Below are 20,105 nucleotides of genomic sequence, written 5' to 3' on the forward strand. Positions count from 1 at the left end.
TTAGAGATTTATAAATAATATCGTGTTTTAAAGAAAATGAAAAATTTTTGGCAGGTGCACAAATTATATAACCTTTCTATAATTCTATAAACGGTAGTTCGTTAATTTCACATGATTCTGTGTTATAGTACCCAAGAAATTACTAAAGTGGTGATAAATCAAAACTCTAAAATTAGATTTGGTTATGATCAACTTTTTTACATATATATATATATAAAAAAACATACAACTACCACAATTTTTCGTAACATTCAACATTATGGTTGATAATAAAGTGATAACAATACACGAACAATGGCATCCTATTCTAGGTAAAGAAATACCTTTGATTGAACCCTACCATTACGTTAAATTAAGTAGAATTTTGTCACCACCAAAATTATTGGCTCATGAAAGTGGAAGTGTAGGCAAAGTTCTTCCATATATCCGACAGAAAGTTAAGATGTGGGGAGCTGATGTTCTTAGAGCAGAAAATATTAAAACTTTGATCGATGAAGATGATGAACTTTCTGATGAAGAGTCAATGATAGATGAAAGCCAAGATTTAAAGAGAAATCAATTGTCTCGGTTTGATTGCATTGCTAGTTTGCTTGCCTCTGCTGAATGTACTGTGGCTCAAGATATTTTTCGAACTTTATCACAATTTCCAATTGCATTTCCCTTGGTATTACCTGAATTAGATGAAGCAGGAAAATTTAAAGTAATGCTTCCCTCATTTACTGGTCCAATTATTAAATGGGAAACAAAGCCTGGAACAATTATTGAAAATCACCTTTTCAATGATCCATTCCAATTAATAGTCGCTGTTCGAATCGGAAATAATTCTTCAGGCAAAAGTACTATTCTTAATCAATTAATGGCCTCGAATACTATGTTCTCTTCACGTTCTGATCCAAGAGCAGAATATGGAATACCACATATGATCAGCGGAAGCATCGAGTTTACCTGGCTGACCAAAGAAACCTGTAGCATAAGTTTATGGAATGATGTTTTTGAAAACTACTATAAAGAAGGAACAAATAAAATTATATTGCTCGCAAATTTACATGTGATGCCTTAGATTATCCAAATCAAATTCAATTTTTAAAACAATTCCCTTCTAGTTTCTTGGTTTTTTTAATGTCTGGATATACTGAAAATAAATTAAATGAATTTAAAGTCCAAATTGGTTCCAAAAAAGTGGTATATGGCTACGTAAGTGACGAAAAAAAGGATAAACACACAATTAATATTAATCATTTAATGCACGACAGAACAATGAAGAAAGTACGTATGATGTTCAAGGAAGCTTTAGATATTGATAATTCGGATACTTTGCCATTCAAGATCAGTGAAATAAAATTGGGAAAATCGCTTCAATTTAGTGAAGATATTGAATTTCATGTGTCTCAACTTTTGGTAGATTATGTTAAAGAAAAAACTTGTCGTCACATTAAACTAAATGTTATGCAACTTCAAAGAAGACAACAATCTGATGATGGTCTCCAAATTTGGAAAAATAATTCTGAATTGCAAGTATTAATTCAATTATTTAAATTCGTTCTAAAACTACCCATTAACAAAAGAATACAAGCTTTAGCACACCTTGAAAGAGAAATATCCAGGCTCTCTATGATAGAATCTTCTAAAGCTCGAAATCAGGCTGTATTGAAAAATGAAGAATTACGTAAATCCAGTTTGGTCAACAGGAGTCAAAAAGATGAGAAAACAATTCAAGATGAAATTGCAAAAATTTGGGCAGAAGTTGATGACATGAGTTTAGGTTTAGAACACTTTTTCCGTGAATTGGGACAACTATATGAAATTTTTTCTGTTAATAATCCAAGTGATGAAATCATTTTGAAATTACCTAAACTTTATTCAGAATTATTAATTAGTGGACACACTATAGAATTAGTTAATGGGGATACTGGAACTATGTCAGAAACTTGGTTCTCGGCTATTTGCCAACATATTTGTAATGAATATCCTAATCTTAAAATTTTCGTGATCAGTATACTTGGTTTGCAGTCATCAGGAAAATCTACTCTATTGAATGCTCTTTTTGCATGTAGATTTGCTGTTTCAGTTGGACGTTGTATTAGAGGTCTTTTTATGCGGCTATTATTTTTGGAAAAAGATTTATCAGACGAACTTAATATTGATGCATTTATCTTGATTGACAGTGAGGGTCTTGGTGCATCAGAAAAGATGAACGATCCAGAATCAGAAAAGAAAGATCGAAAATTAACAACTTTTGCGATGGGCGTTAGTAATTTAACAATTCTCAATGTACTTGGAGAATCAACGCGAGACTTGGCACGTCTTGAAAAAGCTGGAATGGCACCTGATATTCTTATGGTACAGCATGTTTCTGAACGAAATATAACAAAAATATCCGAGCCAGAGGAAAAATTTCGGGAAGCTCTTCGGGAAGCTTTAAAAATAGCTAACGAACAAGATCAAGAAATGGGAATTTCTAATACAGACTGTTTTCATATTCTTGATGAAAGAATACAAAATGGCCAGCTTCTCAAACCATTTAGACCATTTAAAAATGGTGCAACTGCTTACGCTCCACCGTCAGAACAATATCATGAAGATGTTGTCAATCTCTATAATTCTATAATTGAAGACAGTAAGAATTCTAAAAACAAAATTAAATTTTCAACGTGGTATTCATTAATTCAGAGTTACTGGAAGGCAGTCTCTAATGAGAACTTTGCTGTTCGTTTCAAAAATATCAAAGAAATTTATGAATTTATTGATTCTGGTAAACGAATCACAAAGTTGAAGGAAACAATTGACAGATCATTCCAAAAACATAAGGAATCAATTATGCAAGAAGTTCGTTCTAAACTTCTGAATTGGTCTCCAAATGACAAGTCAAACATAAATTCAATTCTTCGAAATGAATGTTTAAAATTAATTAATGAGAAACTAAGAAACGTCCCAGATTGTAATATTAAATGTGAATATGAGGAAATAGATAAAGAAGAATCCAAATTTGAGTTTGAGTTTAACATTAAAATCAAATGTGAAGAATGTGAGAAAACAAATAAAGAAAGAATTGAATTAGAAGAGTACCTTCGGGATAAAAATAATGAGAAGTGTGAAATGGAAGCTAAACAAACGATTGAAAATTATATCAAACTTAATCGTAAATCTTTATTCACAAAACTTACTCAAATGCTTGAAACCAGCTTTATTCGAAAAGGTATTTCATCTGAATCTTCCGACATAGTAATTAACACACATTTAGAAAATATTCTAAAAAACATGTCAAATGAAGGATTATCTAATCAGCAACGGCAACAAAAAATCGATGACGTATGGAATTTATTACAACAACATATGTTATCAAAAGATAATACTATACCAATAGAAGAAAAAATAAATAAAGAGATTAAAGATGAATATTATTTATTACCAAGAGAAATTTATCATCAATACATAAAAGGAAATATACCAGATTTATCTAACCGTAAAGCATATAAAATAATTAGCAAGCCATATTTAGATCATTTTTCACAATTTATAGAAACGAAAGAACTCGTGGTTCTTGAGGACAAGCTTGATAATTTGATAGATGATATTTTAAAAGAAAAAGCTGCTTATTATTTTTATCATGGAATTATACGTGATCTCAAAAATAGAATATTAAAAATTTGCCCAAATTATTATTTGCCCGAGTTCAAATGGAATGTTCACTTATATGCTTTGTTGATGTTTAAACCAAAAATGATTAGTTGCCAAGAAAAATGGGATAAGGAAAATACTCCGCTTGGCATACTTAATTAAAAAAAAGATGAATATTTAAAGATAATTAATATTCGGCTCCAATATGGACATACACTTGTTTCTGAGGGTCATATCGTTGCGGATTATTTAATGAGAGTAATTCACAAAAAAGCCATGAATGCAGGAAATAATGAACGAAAAGATTCTGTACGTAATATCGCTTGGTTAATCTGTGCTGAATCAATTAGACTTAAATACTTTGAAAATCTTGCTGAAAAAGTTCATAATGGTGAAAAAGAAGATGCCATACGACATTTTTTGAATCCAAAACGATGCATAGAAAGTTGGTTTGTACGTACAATTAATAGTAATTCAAGCGGAAACCCAGAACAAAAATATAAAGATACTTTTAGTGCAGAATTCAAACGAGTACTTCAAGAAATTCGTACCTGTCACAGTTATGAGGAAATAAAGAAATTTGTAAACAATTACATGATTCAGGTTGATAATGTTGATTACAAATTAGATCTTTACGGTCAAATTACGGAAAATGATTTAAAAATATTCCAAGACATTATCGAGAAAGAACTTGAAACTAAAGGGAATAATCATCCTCCAAGACGAGAACCTTTTCAAAAGCCATCTGATGACAAATCAATCATGGAAAGGCTTGGTTGTACCGAAGCATGCTATTTGTGCGGGGCTTTGTGCTGGGGATCTCGGGATCATCATGAAAACGTTGACGAAACAAAAATACATCATTCTAGCCATCAATCCGCTGGTCTTGCATGTGTAACTAATGACACGGACGAACTTGTAGCAACGCCATGTCATAATAGAACAGATGACACGAACATGTGGTATTTTAACAAGAACGAATCAACAAAAAGAAGTTTTGCAAAAGTCCAAGATTTTTCAGATTGGAAATTTGATGATCCTCATTGCATGCATGTTTTTAACGATCTTATGTGTTGGTTCTTTGATAAGTTACATAAAGATTTGGCAAAAAGTCGTAACTTAAAACCAGCATCTTATGATGATTTGAAGAAAAACGGGTGTTTATCCTTGAATTATAATGATATTATTAGCACACTCAAAACAAAAATCGGAGAGTAAGTACTGTATCTCAACGGTCAGTCAAAGAAAAAAAAAATTTACATTTATAAGATAAGCTAATCAGATAGTAATTTACCTTCCAATTTAAATTCTTTAAGAATGTTTAACACTATTTTAGTAAATAAAAAGATTGCATACTTTTTTTCATGTAACATAGAATTAATTTGAAACAATTATTTGCGTTATACATAAACTGCCACCTTTCCTGATTAACTATTCTTTCTTTCCTACTATGAGTATTAATTATATTAAATATATAATGAGGACAAGGAAAAATTTATCCGATAGCCACATGATTTATTTTTTCATGTTGGAAATCAGGAAACTCTTGATCTGAAATTGGGGATAAAACTTATTGCATAATTTAAATGTATTCAGAATCTTGAATTGCCGATAAAAATAACGGGATTCGGTTGAGATCGTGTGATTATTATGCGCTAAATTAACATCAGTTGGGTATTGATAATGTAGGACCAACTGGAAGATTCGATCGCTCGTATCCGGTCTTCTGTGGCGCACTATTACAGCAAAATTCAAAATATACGGGACACTTGAGAAATTTGATTGTCGGGTTGTCGGGTAGCCGGGTTACTCGGCAGTAGGTTATTTATTAGAAAAGTATAAATAACACGTGACATGAGTATAATAGTAGTACAGTCAACTCTGGATATAACGAACCCTCCGTTCCAGGAGGTTTAGTTCGGTATATAGTGAATTCGTTATATAATATACCGAACTAGTTTTCTTTATAGGTAATTTAGGCCAAATTTGTAATGCTGGCCAAAATTATAATTTCTTTTAACATAAATTTTCGAAAAAATTACTAGTAATTCTGGCCAGCACTATAAAATTGGCCTGGACTACTATATAGTCACATGACCGTTCGTTATAGAAAGTATAAAGTTATTATATAGCTGATATATAGGGGCTGGTTAAGTTTGGTTCGGATGCGTTATATAGTGTTTTATTATAAAAGTTCGTTATATCCAGTGAAATTATTTATAAAAAATCGGTTCTGGAAATTATGATTCGGTATAGCGAGGTTTCGGTACAAACAGGTTCGTTATAACCAGAGTCGACTGTATATCAGATTATATAATAACCTACTGCCGGCTGCCCGACAACCCGACAATCAAATTTCTCAAGTGTCCCGTATATTTTGAATTTTGCTGTAAACTGTTTATCTATCATGAAATTGTTTTATAATGGCAGACGAAGGATAAGCTATTCTAGAGGAGATAACAGTTTATCAGTTGGGGCCGACTTTAAGCCATACTTTGAATAAAGATAAACGTAGATCCATACAGACCATATGCTATAATTTGAAAATGGGTCTGAATTATTTAGACACTAATATTTTATTTGACAGATTATATCGGTAAATGATTTTAAATGATTAACCATAGAAATAATAGAATATTGGAACAATCGTTGTTACTGAATTTTGGACAGCTTACAAGATATAAATTGTAAAGTGCTAGCTATTATTCTAAAACTCTTTTCACTTAAGAGGAGGTTGTTGAGGCCGCCATCACATTCATCAATCTCTTTATTTCCTGATGTTCAATATGGAAAGTTTTCTTTCATGGCATTAGTTTCGCAAGCACCATCCAAAAGATATTCGAGGTTTACCGCATTCTGGACAATCTTTCAGTTCTTTGGAATAAATTTATTTCCTTGTTGATAAGATAAATTTTCCTTCATTTTGTCGAAATTATTAATCAAGTAAATTATTGTTGATCACGTGTAACAACGACCGTGATTTTTAAATCCGAAAAAATTATGAAATTGTTGCTCATATTTATCAAAATTTATGTTTGCATATTATAATCCTTTAAATGGCAAGTCAATTAACACTCTATGTAATCATTTTTCGGACTTATAAATTTACTGATTTCGACTAGTTTGCTGAACTCTAATAAAAGCCAAAATCAAACTTTTCAGTCTGAAGTCTGAACTATACGTGTATTTAAATATTACAGAAATTTTTAAGCTGGCTTAACATGGATATATGAAAATAAACTAAAAGTTTGAGAAAAAAAAATGATTTTGGAGTTTGGACTTAATGGTAATTATATCTACTTTTGATATACTAATCGGTTTCTTTTCTCTTTAATTTTAGTGATAAAAAATTAAAAACCAATGACAATTTCATGATTTTACATATACTATCAGAGATTATCAGAGATGATACTTTTCGAAGTTATTCATCATAACGAAAAATTAGGAGAAGTTGATGAAGTAAGTTATTTACTTTGTTTTATTAAAAATGTGTTATTATTAAAATGCGGTTATTAAAATATTTGGATTTTTTGTTCCAATTTCTCCCATTAACTGACTCCAAATTTAAATACAATATCAATATTATAATTAATTTAATAAATTTTTTTTTGAAATATTACATTGATGGAATATTCTTGAACCATTTTTTTTTTGCAACGATATTAAAAGTATTTGGTTAAGTTGTTTGATCGCCACCGCTAAATATCGCATACCCACCAAATGAAATGTTATTACCTAAGAGCTAAGATAGTGATACGTCTATTTGGTGTTTTTTTTTTAAAGCCGGAAATTTCGAAATACGGGCAACTCCTAAAAAGTTCATTGTAACTGATGGATGCAAAAAAAAGAATTGATCAGATTACCCGCGAAACGTTACAAATATATTCGTCATATTATACAAATATTTTAAATCTTTACTATTCTAAACACTTTCAAGATAAGGACAAGTTCTTTATCTAAGATTTTTAAATAGGACAAATTATTTATGTATAAAAGTAAGTTAAAAAGAAAATTTCAAATTTTCCACAAAAAAAAAAACTATTGATTATTCGTTGCGTTTGAATACTATAAAATATTTTTTTTCTTGTTTACAAATTTAAAATAAGTTTATTGATCGGTACCGCATTTTCTAATAAAAAAATTGTTCCCAGCAAAATAATGGTAAGTAAAGGAAGAGAATATGACTAATTCTCAACATAAACCCGCTTTTACCCTAACTTAATCCTAAATTTCGCTTGCAAAAAAAAAACAATTGTTTTTATTTATATATATTGGTGGTGGTGGATTTATTTTAAATTCTTGTTATAAGTTGTTAATTATATCTTTCCTTGAAAGGTATTTACATTTGGGATAAATTTCATGATTATCACCCATATTAGATTTTATTTTTAAAAACCACGTGAACAAGATTACAGAAAGATAGACAAGAACAAAAGATAAAACAAAAGTCGAACGCTATCTAATACTAAGCTATAATCAAACCGCCCGAGGACAGCGCCACTCTGGTACCTTTAACGAACCCGGAGGAGTCCCTAACACGACATCACAACCCAATGGACCAAAGAAAAGGCTTTAGCACAATCAGAACTAAAAAAGAAATGATCCGTATTTTTCTTTTGGTCGGTTAAGACCACCACCTGTAAATACTGTCATAGGTGGAATGTTTCACACTATTCTTATTGTTGTACTATGGTATAAAAATTAGTACGTGGGGTTACCCAAAAAAAAAAGATGTAAAAAAAAAAATTACTAGTCTAAAATGAATGTGTGGCTAAAAAATGTAAGTATATAACTATCAGCAAGCCACTAAGAATAAAGTAAATAAGCTGAAAGTTGTAATCGAACGGGGTTAAGGTAAAGCGAAGACTTTAGAGTCTTCAGGAGACATTATATCCAGTCTCAATTTTTTGATCTCAATGTTATGCCTATCTGTATACGCAGGTAAGATAGGGGGACGCTTGTGTGGTCTTAGCTCTAGTTGTTTTGTGTCGTCCGAGGTGTGTCCTTTGTAACGGTATTGGGGTGAGTTGTCGTCAATAACGGAAAAGTAGTCAATATTAAAACGACCTAATTCTTGCTCTAGTTGGAGCAATTGTTTATTAGTTTTGTAAACGTTTTTGCCTTGTGTAAGTCTGTTATGTAAAACCGAACGGCGGTCGGCTAAAGGTGTGATTTTCTTATGAAAATGATCTTGAAATTTAGTGAGATCTTTACACATATCTTCACGATATTCTATACGATTGGAGGAAGTACCCCAGAGTTTAGCTCTAGCGGAAAGTTCTTCTTCCTGGGCACGGCGTTTAACTTCCCATGCTTCATGTTCTTTTTGTTGTCGTACAGCTAATTCATGAGCTTCTTTGCGTTTTCTAATACCATCGAACCAGAATCCACATCCTGGTGAAAAATGTTGACCTTTGATTTTTGCCTGTCTCTTAGAAATATAAACAGGTTCATCAGTTACATAAGGGAGAAGGTCGTTAGGAATCCAAATGCCCAACTTCTCATGCCACGTCTCCTCTTCTTTGAGGAGAATGGGTTGTGGTGTGGTGGCAGGTGAGTGAGTATGTGAAGTACTAAGTAAATTATCCCTTGAACGTTGTCGAGAGAGTCGATCTTGGGTCATGCGTAAAACAGTTAATGCGCCTACAGCGCCTAAAGGTCGCCTGGATCGTTCAGGAGGTATAGGAAAATTATAATCTTTCTCAAGTCTGAGCATCAGCCCTTTATAATATCTTAAATGTTGTACAGGTTTATTAATATGTTGTGAAGGTAAAAAGAGGAAACGGTGTTGTCGAGCACGGTGTAGTTTTTCTTCAAGAGTTACCAAGCCATTGTGAAGTTTGTTCTTTTTCGTGTGACCACGATTGTAGAAAACAGATCTACAAGCCCGTTGAAAACGGGATTTTTGTTTTTTGCTCCTTTTACTGCTGTCGGAGTGGTGTGAACGGAAGTTATTAAATCGTTTTCGATACATACGACGTTCTATGTGTATAGGAAGGGATTTTTGATCATTAGCTAAGTATGAAACATCATACGAAATTCCTAGACGGTTTGAATAAACGTGCTTTTTGGTACGATGTTGCCATCGTTTATGGATAAGAGTTGCATGAAACTGCTTGTTATTTATGTTATCATCCGATAACAGGGTCGGTTTCTTGATGTTATGAAAAATGTCTAAATTTTTGTGATGAGAAACGCAAGCGCGTCTATTATGAGACATAATGTAAGGAGAGGGGACACGACATATCTGTGTGTGTTTAGGTTCAAAATTGTAGGTGGTGGAAAAATTGCACGGTGTAAATATACCAAAGTAAAAACGGTAACGTTTATATGAAAATTTAAAGAAAGTTTTTGTTTGTGAATTTCTAAGTGTGACTTTATCAGCACGTGAATTGACAAGAAAATATCGATTAAGCAATTTGGAACGAATAAGATTAAAGTATTTCTTTTGAATGGAGCGTGGGATAACTTTTTGATGAGAAAAAAAATGTTGTAACATCTTACTAATCTGAAACCTCAGATTAGGAAAGCTACAGGTGGAAGAGTAGCTAATAGGGGTTGATTTCATGTGATAATCATTTGTGTGTATTTTAAGATGAATATCATTGGTGTTTGCTGAGGGATCGGCTAACTCAAAAAAGAAACTTTTTGATCTTCTGATTTCGTAAATCTTGTTACATCCAGCCCGATTGGGTTTAGTCACGTGAAATTTGTGAAATGAGACGTCGAAAGAAAATTTTCCCAAGGGAATAGGTTTTTGAAAAGTAAAAACCATATTTTTAATATGTGTTTAAAAAGTAAGATAAAAATATAGTAAAAACTTCTTTCAGAGGTCGGGTAATAAAGAGAAGAACCTTTCCATAAGAAGCCACCCAGTGGTCTTCTTTCTTCTCAACGTTCAAAGACGTAAAAAGGGTGTAAAATGTAAAAACAGTATTTAACTGCGGATTTCTATGTGAAAAAATGGAAAGGGGAAAGAGTCTTCGTCCCTCATTCATCACCCATATTAGACGAATTGATCTGAAAATTTGATGATAATCAGATTGATCAACCTTCTTGGAAGGTTTAAGAACCAGAAATCATTCCGAATTGATATAAACAATAGTGTAAAAATCGATGATTGTTGTGATGATGACATCAAAAAGTTGAATTCTGCTACGTATAAATATCAATAATATAAGCCACGTTTCATCTAAGCCAATTAAATGTGGCTTATTTACTTGATTTTCAGGCTTACTTGACTACGGTTCAATACTTTACCACAATATTCATAATCAATTTTTTGTAAATATTTTGAATTTTCACATAATTGAATAAATCGAAAGTATAAATCTACAACATCATAAATAAACTTTAAAATGAATATCAAAGCTTTTTTCGCTATTTTTGTGACCATCATTTCAATTATTTCGACCACGGTATCAGGTTAATAATTAAATAAAGCTTACTTAACTTACTTAACTTGTATTTATTAAAACTAATGATTTTTTTAAGCTCATGATTGTCCTCCTTTATGTATTCCTACACCTTCTCCTGACGGGTGCTTTTGTGATTGAATAAGTTAAGTATCATTAGTTTTAATTTACTTTTATATGAAACTACGGTATTCGTGGTAATATTTACATGTTTCACCATAATTTTTTTCTTCTGTAAATGGACAAGTCATTAAAATAAATTCAATTTTTTTTTTAAATTAGTTGGCATCTCACGAAGAACGATTATAAAAATTCGTTGAAATAAGTGTCAAAGATTCCAAATATTTGTCGAGAAGAAAAGAATTATGTAACAATAAATTTCTCAAAATTAATTTTCCAATCCTCTATTAGTAAATGTTAACAAGTTGTAATTTATTTTGTAAATAAATGTGATCATAAATTTCATGGTTTATTTCTAGGGTTTAAATATAAATAATTTATGCGGAACAGCAATGCAAAATTGTCTTAAATAATATCGAAATTCTTTCATTTCAGAAAAAATAATATGAGATGGGTATTTACGTATCACATGTTAATTTAACACGTGAATAGTTGATTTTTGCAGAGCGAAAACTTTTTAAATTTTAAACATAAATTTATAAAAAATAATTTAATTAAAATTTATTTAACGAATATTTTGTAAGAACGAATAATAAATTTATGTATAAAAATTTTTTTATTCGTAATTGCGCATTGGAATCAAATTGTCAAACTATTTTTTATTGTAAAATATCGATTTTAATAAAATATGCAAATTGATTCAATATTATGTATTGAAGGTTAACTTGTCCCGAGAGCATGAATTTTTCACACCTTTTCCGCGTCTGTCATTTTCTCCATCCTTCTTATAACTGCGAACATGCTCTTCTTACACAACCCGCACCACCTTTTCTTTACCGTTTTTACATAGTTTTACATGCATCTTTATAAACGACTTTGTTAGAAAATCTTTGCCATATTTTTACATACAAGTTCATCATGACCTTTGATAACAAGAGGAGGATTAAGGATATATATCAGGTGGACTGCAACAATTTCGGAATATTTTGTGAATGGCGATCAATCCAGTCCCTTTCAACGTCTGAAAATACAGAATGAACACTAAAATTTTATTTTTTATATAATAACTAAGGCACAGTATTACCGTATTAAATGTATTCTTCGTTTTGGAAGGTATAAAAATTGGAAACTCACTATTGTTCGTATCAACTCGGAATGGTTTCTAGTTCTTAAACCTGCTGATCAATTTGATAAATTTATTGGAAAAAAAGAATTTTATCAGATTGAGTTATTAAGGTATTCAAAGTATTCATCGGATGAATTATTGTGATGATAAAATCAAAAAGTTGAATTATGATGCTACGTATATAAATACCAATAATATAAACCAACGTTTTGCTTAAGCCAATTAAATGTGGCTTATTTATTGATTTTCAAACCTACTCGACTATTGCTCAATTCATTGAATTATATCAAGTACTTTGCCACAATATTCGTTGTTGAAAAAAATAACGCGTTATAATTCTTCGTGTTATATTTTTACAGGACATAATTCAATTTTTGTAAAATACTTTGAATTTTTCAAATTTAATAAAAACAAATTGAAAGTGTAGTTCTTTATAATATCTTAAATAAACTTTTTTAAAACTAATTGAAAAAAAAAATGAAGATCAAGGCTTTTTTCGCTATTTTCGTGATCATCGTTTCAATTATATCGACCACGGTATCAGGTTAATAGAAAAATAAAATTTTATTTTATTACTGAGTAAATTTACTTATATTTATTCAAAACTATAATTTTTAAGCTCGACGTTGTCCTCCTGGATGTATTTTTCGTTTTGGCAAGTGCCTTTGCGGCATGTAATCATGTGAATAGGTTATCATTATTTTAAAACTACGATAGTCGTGGTAAAATTATATAGTACTGAAAAAGGATATTATATATTACGTAATTTTTTCTTCTATGGTAGAATAAGTCATTAATTTTTTTTTTTTTAAATTAGTTGGTGTCAAATTATTAGTGTATAATATTAAAGCACAAGAAACGATTATAAAAAAATTCTGAAATTTTATCTATCTTATTAAAGCTGAAATGAGTGGGTTGAGATTTTTTAGGTAGAAAGGTACAGTCAAACCTCTATGTACCGATGAGGTTGTTTTAGGGAAACAGTATCGGTACATTGAATTATTGGTACACAATTACTGTATATCATATTGTAAATCACGTTTATTATCAGATTAGCGGACAGTCAGACCTTGATATCGCCGATGCTTCTAATTGGAAACAATATCAATACATTGAATATATTACGAGTAACATAATGTGGAGCAAATACCACCCGATTAATGGCCCAAAATAATTAATTTCGGCAAAATAAACCGCAAAAGAGTTCAAATTAAATTTTTTACTTGGGCCAACTTTATAGTGCTGGCCCGAATTAATACTAGTGTAGCTAAAAATATTGGTACATCTTAATATATGTTATTATAAAAGGATCAAGAAAAAGTATTGGTATACGTTACATCGTGAAATTATATACAATATCGATACAACGCGGTTTTTTTATTATATGTGAAACGAGACAATGAAAATTTATCGGTACAGGAAATTATCGGTACACCGGGGATCGGTACATAGAGGTTTGACTGTAAATATGTTGCAATAAATTTCTCAAAATTAATTTCCAACCCTTAATTAGTATTAAATGTCAACGATTGTAATTTATTCTGTAAATAAATGTGATCGTAAATATTAAATATGGCAGTTTATTTTTAATAATTTATAATTAGGGATGGGAATTGACTCGCTCGGTCCATTCCGGTTCTAAATTGATACTAAGACCCCGAGAAATATATAAATAGGTCATAGGAAATTAGCAAAAATTTACTATTAGCTCTACGCATTTTTTCAGGGCCGGAATTATGATAATGTCAGTCAGCTACTAAAATAAGTAATAAAATTCTGACCAACATTATCGAAATTATTTAAAAAAGGAAAGATTTCCATGGTTATTTGGCCTATTCTACGCGTTTATTTCTTACTATTTGAACGGGCAAAACTGAAAGTAATCAAAAGGAACAAAATAACTCAAACCAAACCTTTTTCATCCCTATTTGTAATATTGGGTTTAAATATAAATAACTTGTGCAAAGCAGTGATGCAAAAATTATCTTTAATAATAAAATAAATTAAATATTGATAATTTCAGGAAAGTACTGTAAGAGCGGTGGAAAATCTCCGCTTTATATACTTACTATACACTGGTCGAAGTGGGATGATTTGCATGAAGTTTATTGCCCATAAATAGCTTATACATTTGTTGATCTCAATTACGCTTAAGAAATCTCCATCAAATTTAATTTATAGATTGAAACGGGTAAAATTTATTGTAAATTTTATGATTTTAAAACTAATTCGCTAATTATAATGTATAAATTCTAAATAAATTTTAATTAAATTTAATATCAATGTTTATTACGCATATAATAGCTTGAAATTTACTTGAAATATGATATTAAATTTGCAACAAGCCATTTACTTACTATTATTGAAATTTTGCTATACTAAAACAAAATTTATATTATTACAAAATTACAAAAAAAAAGCAAAGAGATAATCATAAACTTCGTAGCCACGCTCAATTAAGGCAATGTATTACTAGACCTATGCTAAAGATGACTTTAGCAAGGCTTTCTTTGTGAAATTAAAAGAAATTTCATACACTTTGCCAGCTGGTGAGAAAGCTTATGACCTCTAATAATCTCAAGTCAATTTATATTAAAAAATCTAGAATGTTTGTGAGAAATAATAATTAATGTTATATTATTGTATTTGCTATTTGTGTCATTTTGTGATGGTTAAGTTGAACATATTCCAAGCATCAAAAACCATAATTGCAGTTTATTATTTTGAAGAGTATAAAAGAAAATGTAAAGAAAATTAAAAAATAGTTTATTCGTGATTAAAAATAGTTAAAATAGTTAAAATAGTTTAATATGTTATATCAATCCTCAAAATGGAATCGGGTCCTATTTTGTCATGTGTATCACATGATATAATAACTGATAGGCGCAGTTCAATGACGGATAATCTTTCTTTAAAAAAAAAGTTTGTTCTTTCCCATAATTCCTTTCCCTCTTTCTCCTTCATTAATTTTTTTTTCACAACAATGACATCAATGAGCTATTGGTATGAACAACTGACAAAAATTAAAGGAAATGAACAAATAATTCCAATGGCTCAAAGTTGAAGTTCAACTGAACATTTTCGCAAATAGTGCTCTCTTAGGTGATTTCTTTTTATTTTTATCAATTTTTTGAATTTTTTTTTTGTTTTATCGTTATTTACTATAATTTTCTTTTTTTTTCTTATTATTTTTCATAAAATTTTTTCCAAGCCTATGATAGCTGGACTTGAAGAAAACAAAAGTAAAAATTATACTTTACAATAAAACAAGAACTGGAAATTAAAATAAATGGCAAGTTAGTTTTGTTTTAATAGTTCATTATTAGTATTAGAAATGTATTAAAATTTTCTTTTTAATTTTTTAAAGGTAACAGAGAATCTTCAGACGATTGGTGATTATTGGGGAAAAAGTTTCTATAAAAAATGTATTAAATGTTCCTTCTTTTTTTTTTGGTAGGTAATGTTCTCTGGAGGGACTTTTTGGACAGTAAGTAAAATTTTTGGGAAAAGAATTTCGCCATTAATTATGAGGAACATACTAAATTTCCTTTTTTTTTATTTTTTTGTAGGTAATGACTTGTCTGTGGAAGACTTTTGGATAGTGAGTTATTTCTTTTGAGAGTATTTGGATAAGTCTTCAGCTCTTTGGAGGCTGATTTCGGTAAGATATTTTTTTTCTTTGACATTAAAAAATGATTACTAACTTTTTTTTCTTTTATAGATGACTTGCTCTTTGGTATCCAGAGATATTTTTGAACATGGATTTCGTAAGTTCAATTTTTTTCTTTAATTTTTCTTTTAACAAAGAATGATCACTAATATTCATCATCTTTCTTTTTTCAGATGGTTGGTTTTTTGACTTTTTAAACACGTGAAAACTTGGTGAGATTTGTTTCTAATTATGCATTTCAATGAAATGTTTTTACTAACATTTCAATTTTCTCTTTTTTAGATGGTCTAGGTCTCTGAATCAAATGTTTAGGGATCTTGTAGAAAAGAAGTTTGAGGTTAGAGATCATAGGCTTTCTCACCAGCTGGCAAAGTGTATGAAATTTCTTTTAATTCACAAAGAAAGCCTTGCTAAAGTCATCTTTAGTGTAGGTCTAGTAATACATTGCCTTAATTGAGCGTGGCTACGAAGTTTATGATTCTTAAATAGAAGTGAAGTTTCATTATAATATACATAAAATTTATATAAAATTTATAATAATTTATTGTATTTATTGTTAATATTTTAGCTATATATTTGCAAATATGAGCGAAATTTCATTAACATTTCTTATATCATAAAAAATTTCTGTTTAATGTATTATAAGTTTAAATGATATATAAAGAAGGTTTTATCACAATTTAAAATACATTTATATAATAGAAACTTGTAAATTTCAAATGACATATACACTTCATGGAAATTGGACAAGTTTACAACAAATTTCCTTAATATACACTTTAATTGGAATTAATTGAAATTACTGGTAAATCAATTTGAAATGTGACGTGTATATAAAATTTCTCTAGTGTAAATGTATTGCACATCCCCCTACTTCGACCAGTGATAGGACCCCAGATAATTATAGTTGAGGTCATATCCGACTATGTTTTAAACTTTATACATTATTTATCTTATAGTTTTATTAAGTTAATATTATAAAATAATATAGAAAAAAATGGTTCTTTTAAAAAAAAGAATCTTTTGATACCAAAATTATGCAAATTTACTGATTAAAATTAGAAGATAAAATTGTGTAACAAGGCGAAATTTGGCAAAAAAATATACACTTTTTCACTATCGGTATACATAAAAATATTCAAAAAAATAAAAAACTACATTATTAAATATTACTTTTTAAATTACAAAGTTATAAATAGTAGGAAGGCAACTATTTTATTAAAATTTTACATTTATATCTTTTAAAATAAATTCAAGATGGCAATAATAAAATTTTAAAAATTCTTAACATAGGGGATATGACCTTGATTATAATTGTCCGGGGTCCTCTTACTATAGTTACGAAACTGACATTTAAAAATTCAGAACTTGTGTTTTACGTATTATATAATATAAGTTTAGAACAATTTTACTGGATAAAGACATTGAGTAGTAATCAATCATTATAAAATTAGTTAGTACGTGAACGGATTACTTGAACGGATTTGAAGGATCATATTAATATTGCTTAAAATAATAATCCACTTGAAATTTCTGAGCTTTAAATTTTTTTATTTAAAATGTTATTTTAATTATTTTTAATTGAATTTCTTACATTAACTGTTAAATAATAATATGATTTTATTAATTTTTAAAAAATTCAAATATAAATGACGAAAAAAAAAGAAATAGTATTAAATTTCAAAAAAAACATATCATTTTAAATTATTAATTATATCTTTCAATTCAAGTAAGTTTTTCATTTCTTTTCTTGAAAAGAATTTATCTTTAAAAATTTCTGGGACATTTGGACAAAGTTTGTAATAAGCTGGTAACAAATCACCCATATTAGGAATGTAAGTTATCATTTCGCAGTTATACCCAAATCGAACATAATCTATTTGCTATTTAAATAAATAAATAGTGATGAGTTATACCAATTAATTTTCTTTTAAATAATAAGTTTTAGATAAAATATAAATTTACCATATTAATAGAACCATTTATTTCAATTGAAAGTTGTGGATTATATGCAGTTATTGGAAGCTGATATTCAATCCAACCTAATCCCTCAAGTTTTGATAAGTCTTCATATTTTAACATATGCTTCTGTTGGTTAGAATCCTATTATTAAATCCATATATTAATTAAAAAGATAACATTTTTAAAAGTAAAAAAAGAGATTTAAACATTTAATTAACCTACAATATCTTTAAAAATAAATTTTATAAAACAATCTGTATGTAATATTTTTTTAACATATATTTTCCAAATAATATTAGTATAGTTTGCAAACTCATTTACTAGTGTAGGAGAATCCAAATGAAGTTTTTCATTTTTTGAATTTATCACCTTTCCTGATAAACTTTGGATTTTAAACACAAATTAATTCATTATTGAAAATTTAAATGTATAATAAACGTATAAAACTTACCTATTTGCATCATTTTCTTGAAATTGATAAAGTTCACTATTTAGATTTACTAAGTTTGATATTAAATAAACATTTAATTCTAAAATAGTTCAGAATTAATAATTAATATACTGATTGTTGGTTATTCATTACAAAAAAATTAATACATTAAATAACCTCTTACTTTCATAAATGTATTTACTAAATTCATTGATAATTCCAAGTGTTGAGAAATCATTATTATTATTAACATTTATGGATAACCAAAAATCCATTATTCTTGCAATAAATAAATATATGAAATGTATTCAGAAAAATATCTCTGATATAACAATTCCAAATCTGACTTTGCTTCATGGAACATTTTTAATTCTATATATATTTTGCATCTAATTAAAAGTAGTAGATTATTATTTTCAATATTAGAAACTTGATTGATTTTTGTTAATATACCACAGTTTAATTCTTCAGAACTAGTTTTATTCAGTAAATACTCTAGATGAAACAATTGAATTTTTGCTAATATATTATTGTCAGAACAAAATAATTTTTTATACTTCTTAAATACTATTTTAGCGTTATCAATATCTTTCTTTGTATAATATGTTAGACACTTGAGATAATATGCTAAACTATTTAATGGATCTAATCGTATAATTTTGTCAAGATCTAATAAAACTTTATCATATTCTTGAAGAATATAATATGTAATAGCTCTCTTGTTTAAATTATGAGTATTTTCTGGATCAATAATATTTGCTTTTGTGAAATATAATATAGCATCATTATATTGTATCATATTACATAAAATTTCTCCATAATAACATAAAATCAAAGAATCATCCTTATTGATATTTAACAATTTATCTAACATTTTTAAAGATTTTGAAAATTCTCTATTCTTCTCATAACTGTATACACAACTCTTAAGGCAGAAATAATTATTTGGATCATTTTTTAATACAATATTATAATTTTCTAAAGCAAAATTATAATAGCTAGAATAACCAGTAAAATTAAATATTGAATGAGACATTAAAGCAAGAAAACTATTTCCAAGCATTATATATAAGTTATTAATTTTAACGTTATAATTTTTTTGATTTCCACAAATTATCTACTGCTGTTTCATAGTCATTTTGCCAAAAAAGTATTTCACCACGAATTAAATAAGCAATTGGTCGTCTTGGTTTTAAATTAATAGCTTCATTTAAGTATAAATGTGCTTGTTCATAATTATTAAGGCATCTATAAATGTAAGCTAAAATGCATTTCAAAGAATAACTTTTAGGAAAAAAATTCAAAAATTCTTTACACAAGGACTCAGCTTTTTCATACTGTTTTTTGTTTAATTCTTTTATTATACTTTGATATGTTGGATGTTGTTTTTTTGAAAACTTTGGAAATATTGATGATAATGATATATTTGAATTTAGTTTAATGATTAGATTCATAAAATTCTTCTTTTTAATTAATATAAGATCAGCTTCTGAATTATCTGAATCATCACTATCATATATTTGATCTGAATTTTCTAATTCAATTGGAGGTAAAATATGCCCAGATTTAGAAAATTTGGTATATAAGTTTTTATAAATAGAATTTTGCAATAAATATCTGATGTCATTTTCTTCAATCTTTTCTCGACATTCAGGACATATTTTTTGTTTTAATTTTTTTAAATTATTTAGTGATAATGTATGTTGACATTTTAAAATACATAATTGATCTTCTGGTTCACTACTAACTGGACAAGTCATTTCA

At 28.6% G+C, this 20,105-nt stretch overlaps 7 protein-coding genes across 7 annotated transcripts; 4 read left to right on the forward strand and 3 right to left on the reverse strand.

Annotated features, from left to right (window-relative positions):
- Positions 1–259: 259 nt before the first annotated feature.
- OCT59_006384 (uncharacterized protein) lies at positions 260–1,060 on the forward strand (the record flags this gene model as incomplete). The annotated part of the gene is made up of 1 exon (XM_025330033.1): positions 260–1,060. The coding sequence occupies one exon, from the start codon at positions 260–262 to the stop codon at positions 1,058–1,060; it is 801 nt and encodes a 266-aa protein (XP_025186407.1).
- Positions 1,061–1,119: 59 nt separating this feature from the next.
- OCT59_006385 (uncharacterized protein) lies at positions 1,120–3,780 on the forward strand (the record flags this gene model as incomplete). The annotated part of the gene is made up of 1 exon (XM_066141239.1): positions 1,120–3,780. One exon carries the CDS (start codon positions 1,120–1,122, stop codon positions 3,778–3,780), a length of 2,661 nt encoding a protein of 886 aa, XP_065998049.1.
- A 114-nt stretch (positions 3,781–3,894) lies between these two features.
- Positions 3,895–4,962, forward strand: OCT59_006386 (uncharacterized protein; the record flags this gene model as incomplete). Its single annotated transcript, XM_025313894.2, has 1 exon — positions 3,895–4,962. One exon carries the CDS (start codon positions 3,895–3,897, stop codon positions 4,834–4,836), a length of 942 nt encoding a protein of 313 aa, XP_025186409.2. The 3' UTR covers positions 4,837–4,962.
- A 2,994-nt stretch (positions 4,963–7,956) lies between these two features.
- OCT59_006387 (uncharacterized protein) lies at positions 7,957–10,956 on the reverse strand. Its single transcript, XM_025313895.2, has one exon. The coding sequence runs from the start codon at positions 10,391–10,393 to the stop codon at positions 8,468–8,470; it is 1,926 nt and encodes a 641-aa protein (XP_025186410.2). The 5' UTR covers positions 10,394–10,956; the 3' UTR covers positions 7,957–8,467.
- A 4,612-nt stretch (positions 10,957–15,568) lies between these two features.
- Positions 15,569–16,406, forward strand: OCT59_006388 (uncharacterized protein; the record flags this gene model as incomplete). The annotated part of the gene is made up of 7 exons (XM_066141240.1): positions 15,569–15,571; positions 15,737–15,766; positions 15,849–15,858; positions 15,921–15,940; positions 16,001–16,046; positions 16,123–16,150; positions 16,232–16,406. 7 exons carry the CDS (start codon positions 15,569–15,571, stop codon positions 16,404–16,406), a joined length of 312 nt encoding a protein of 103 aa, XP_065998050.1.
- Positions 16,407–17,643: 1,237 nt separating this feature from the next.
- Positions 17,644–19,404, reverse strand: OCT59_006389 (uncharacterized protein; the record flags this gene model as incomplete). Its single annotated transcript, XM_025331526.2, has 6 exons — positions 17,644–17,832; positions 17,915–18,052; positions 18,134–18,293; positions 18,363–18,441; positions 18,526–18,620; positions 18,689–19,404. 6 exons carry the CDS (start codon positions 19,402–19,404, stop codon positions 17,644–17,646), a joined length of 1,377 nt encoding a protein of 458 aa, XP_025186411.1.
- A 25-nt stretch (positions 19,405–19,429) lies between these two features.
- OCT59_006390 (uncharacterized protein) lies at positions 19,430–20,101 on the reverse strand (the record flags this gene model as incomplete). The annotated part of the gene is made up of 1 exon (XM_025333560.2): positions 19,430–20,101. One exon carries the CDS (start codon positions 20,099–20,101, stop codon positions 19,430–19,432), a length of 672 nt encoding a protein of 223 aa, XP_025186412.1.
- Positions 20,102–20,105: the final 4 nt, after the last annotated feature.

This window comes from Rhizophagus irregularis, chromosome 14 (genome assembly GCF_026210795.1).
Source record: "Rhizophagus irregularis chromosome 14, complete sequence".
NCBI lineage: Eukaryota > Fungi > Glomeromycota > Glomeromycetes > Glomerales > Glomeraceae > Rhizophagus > Rhizophagus irregularis.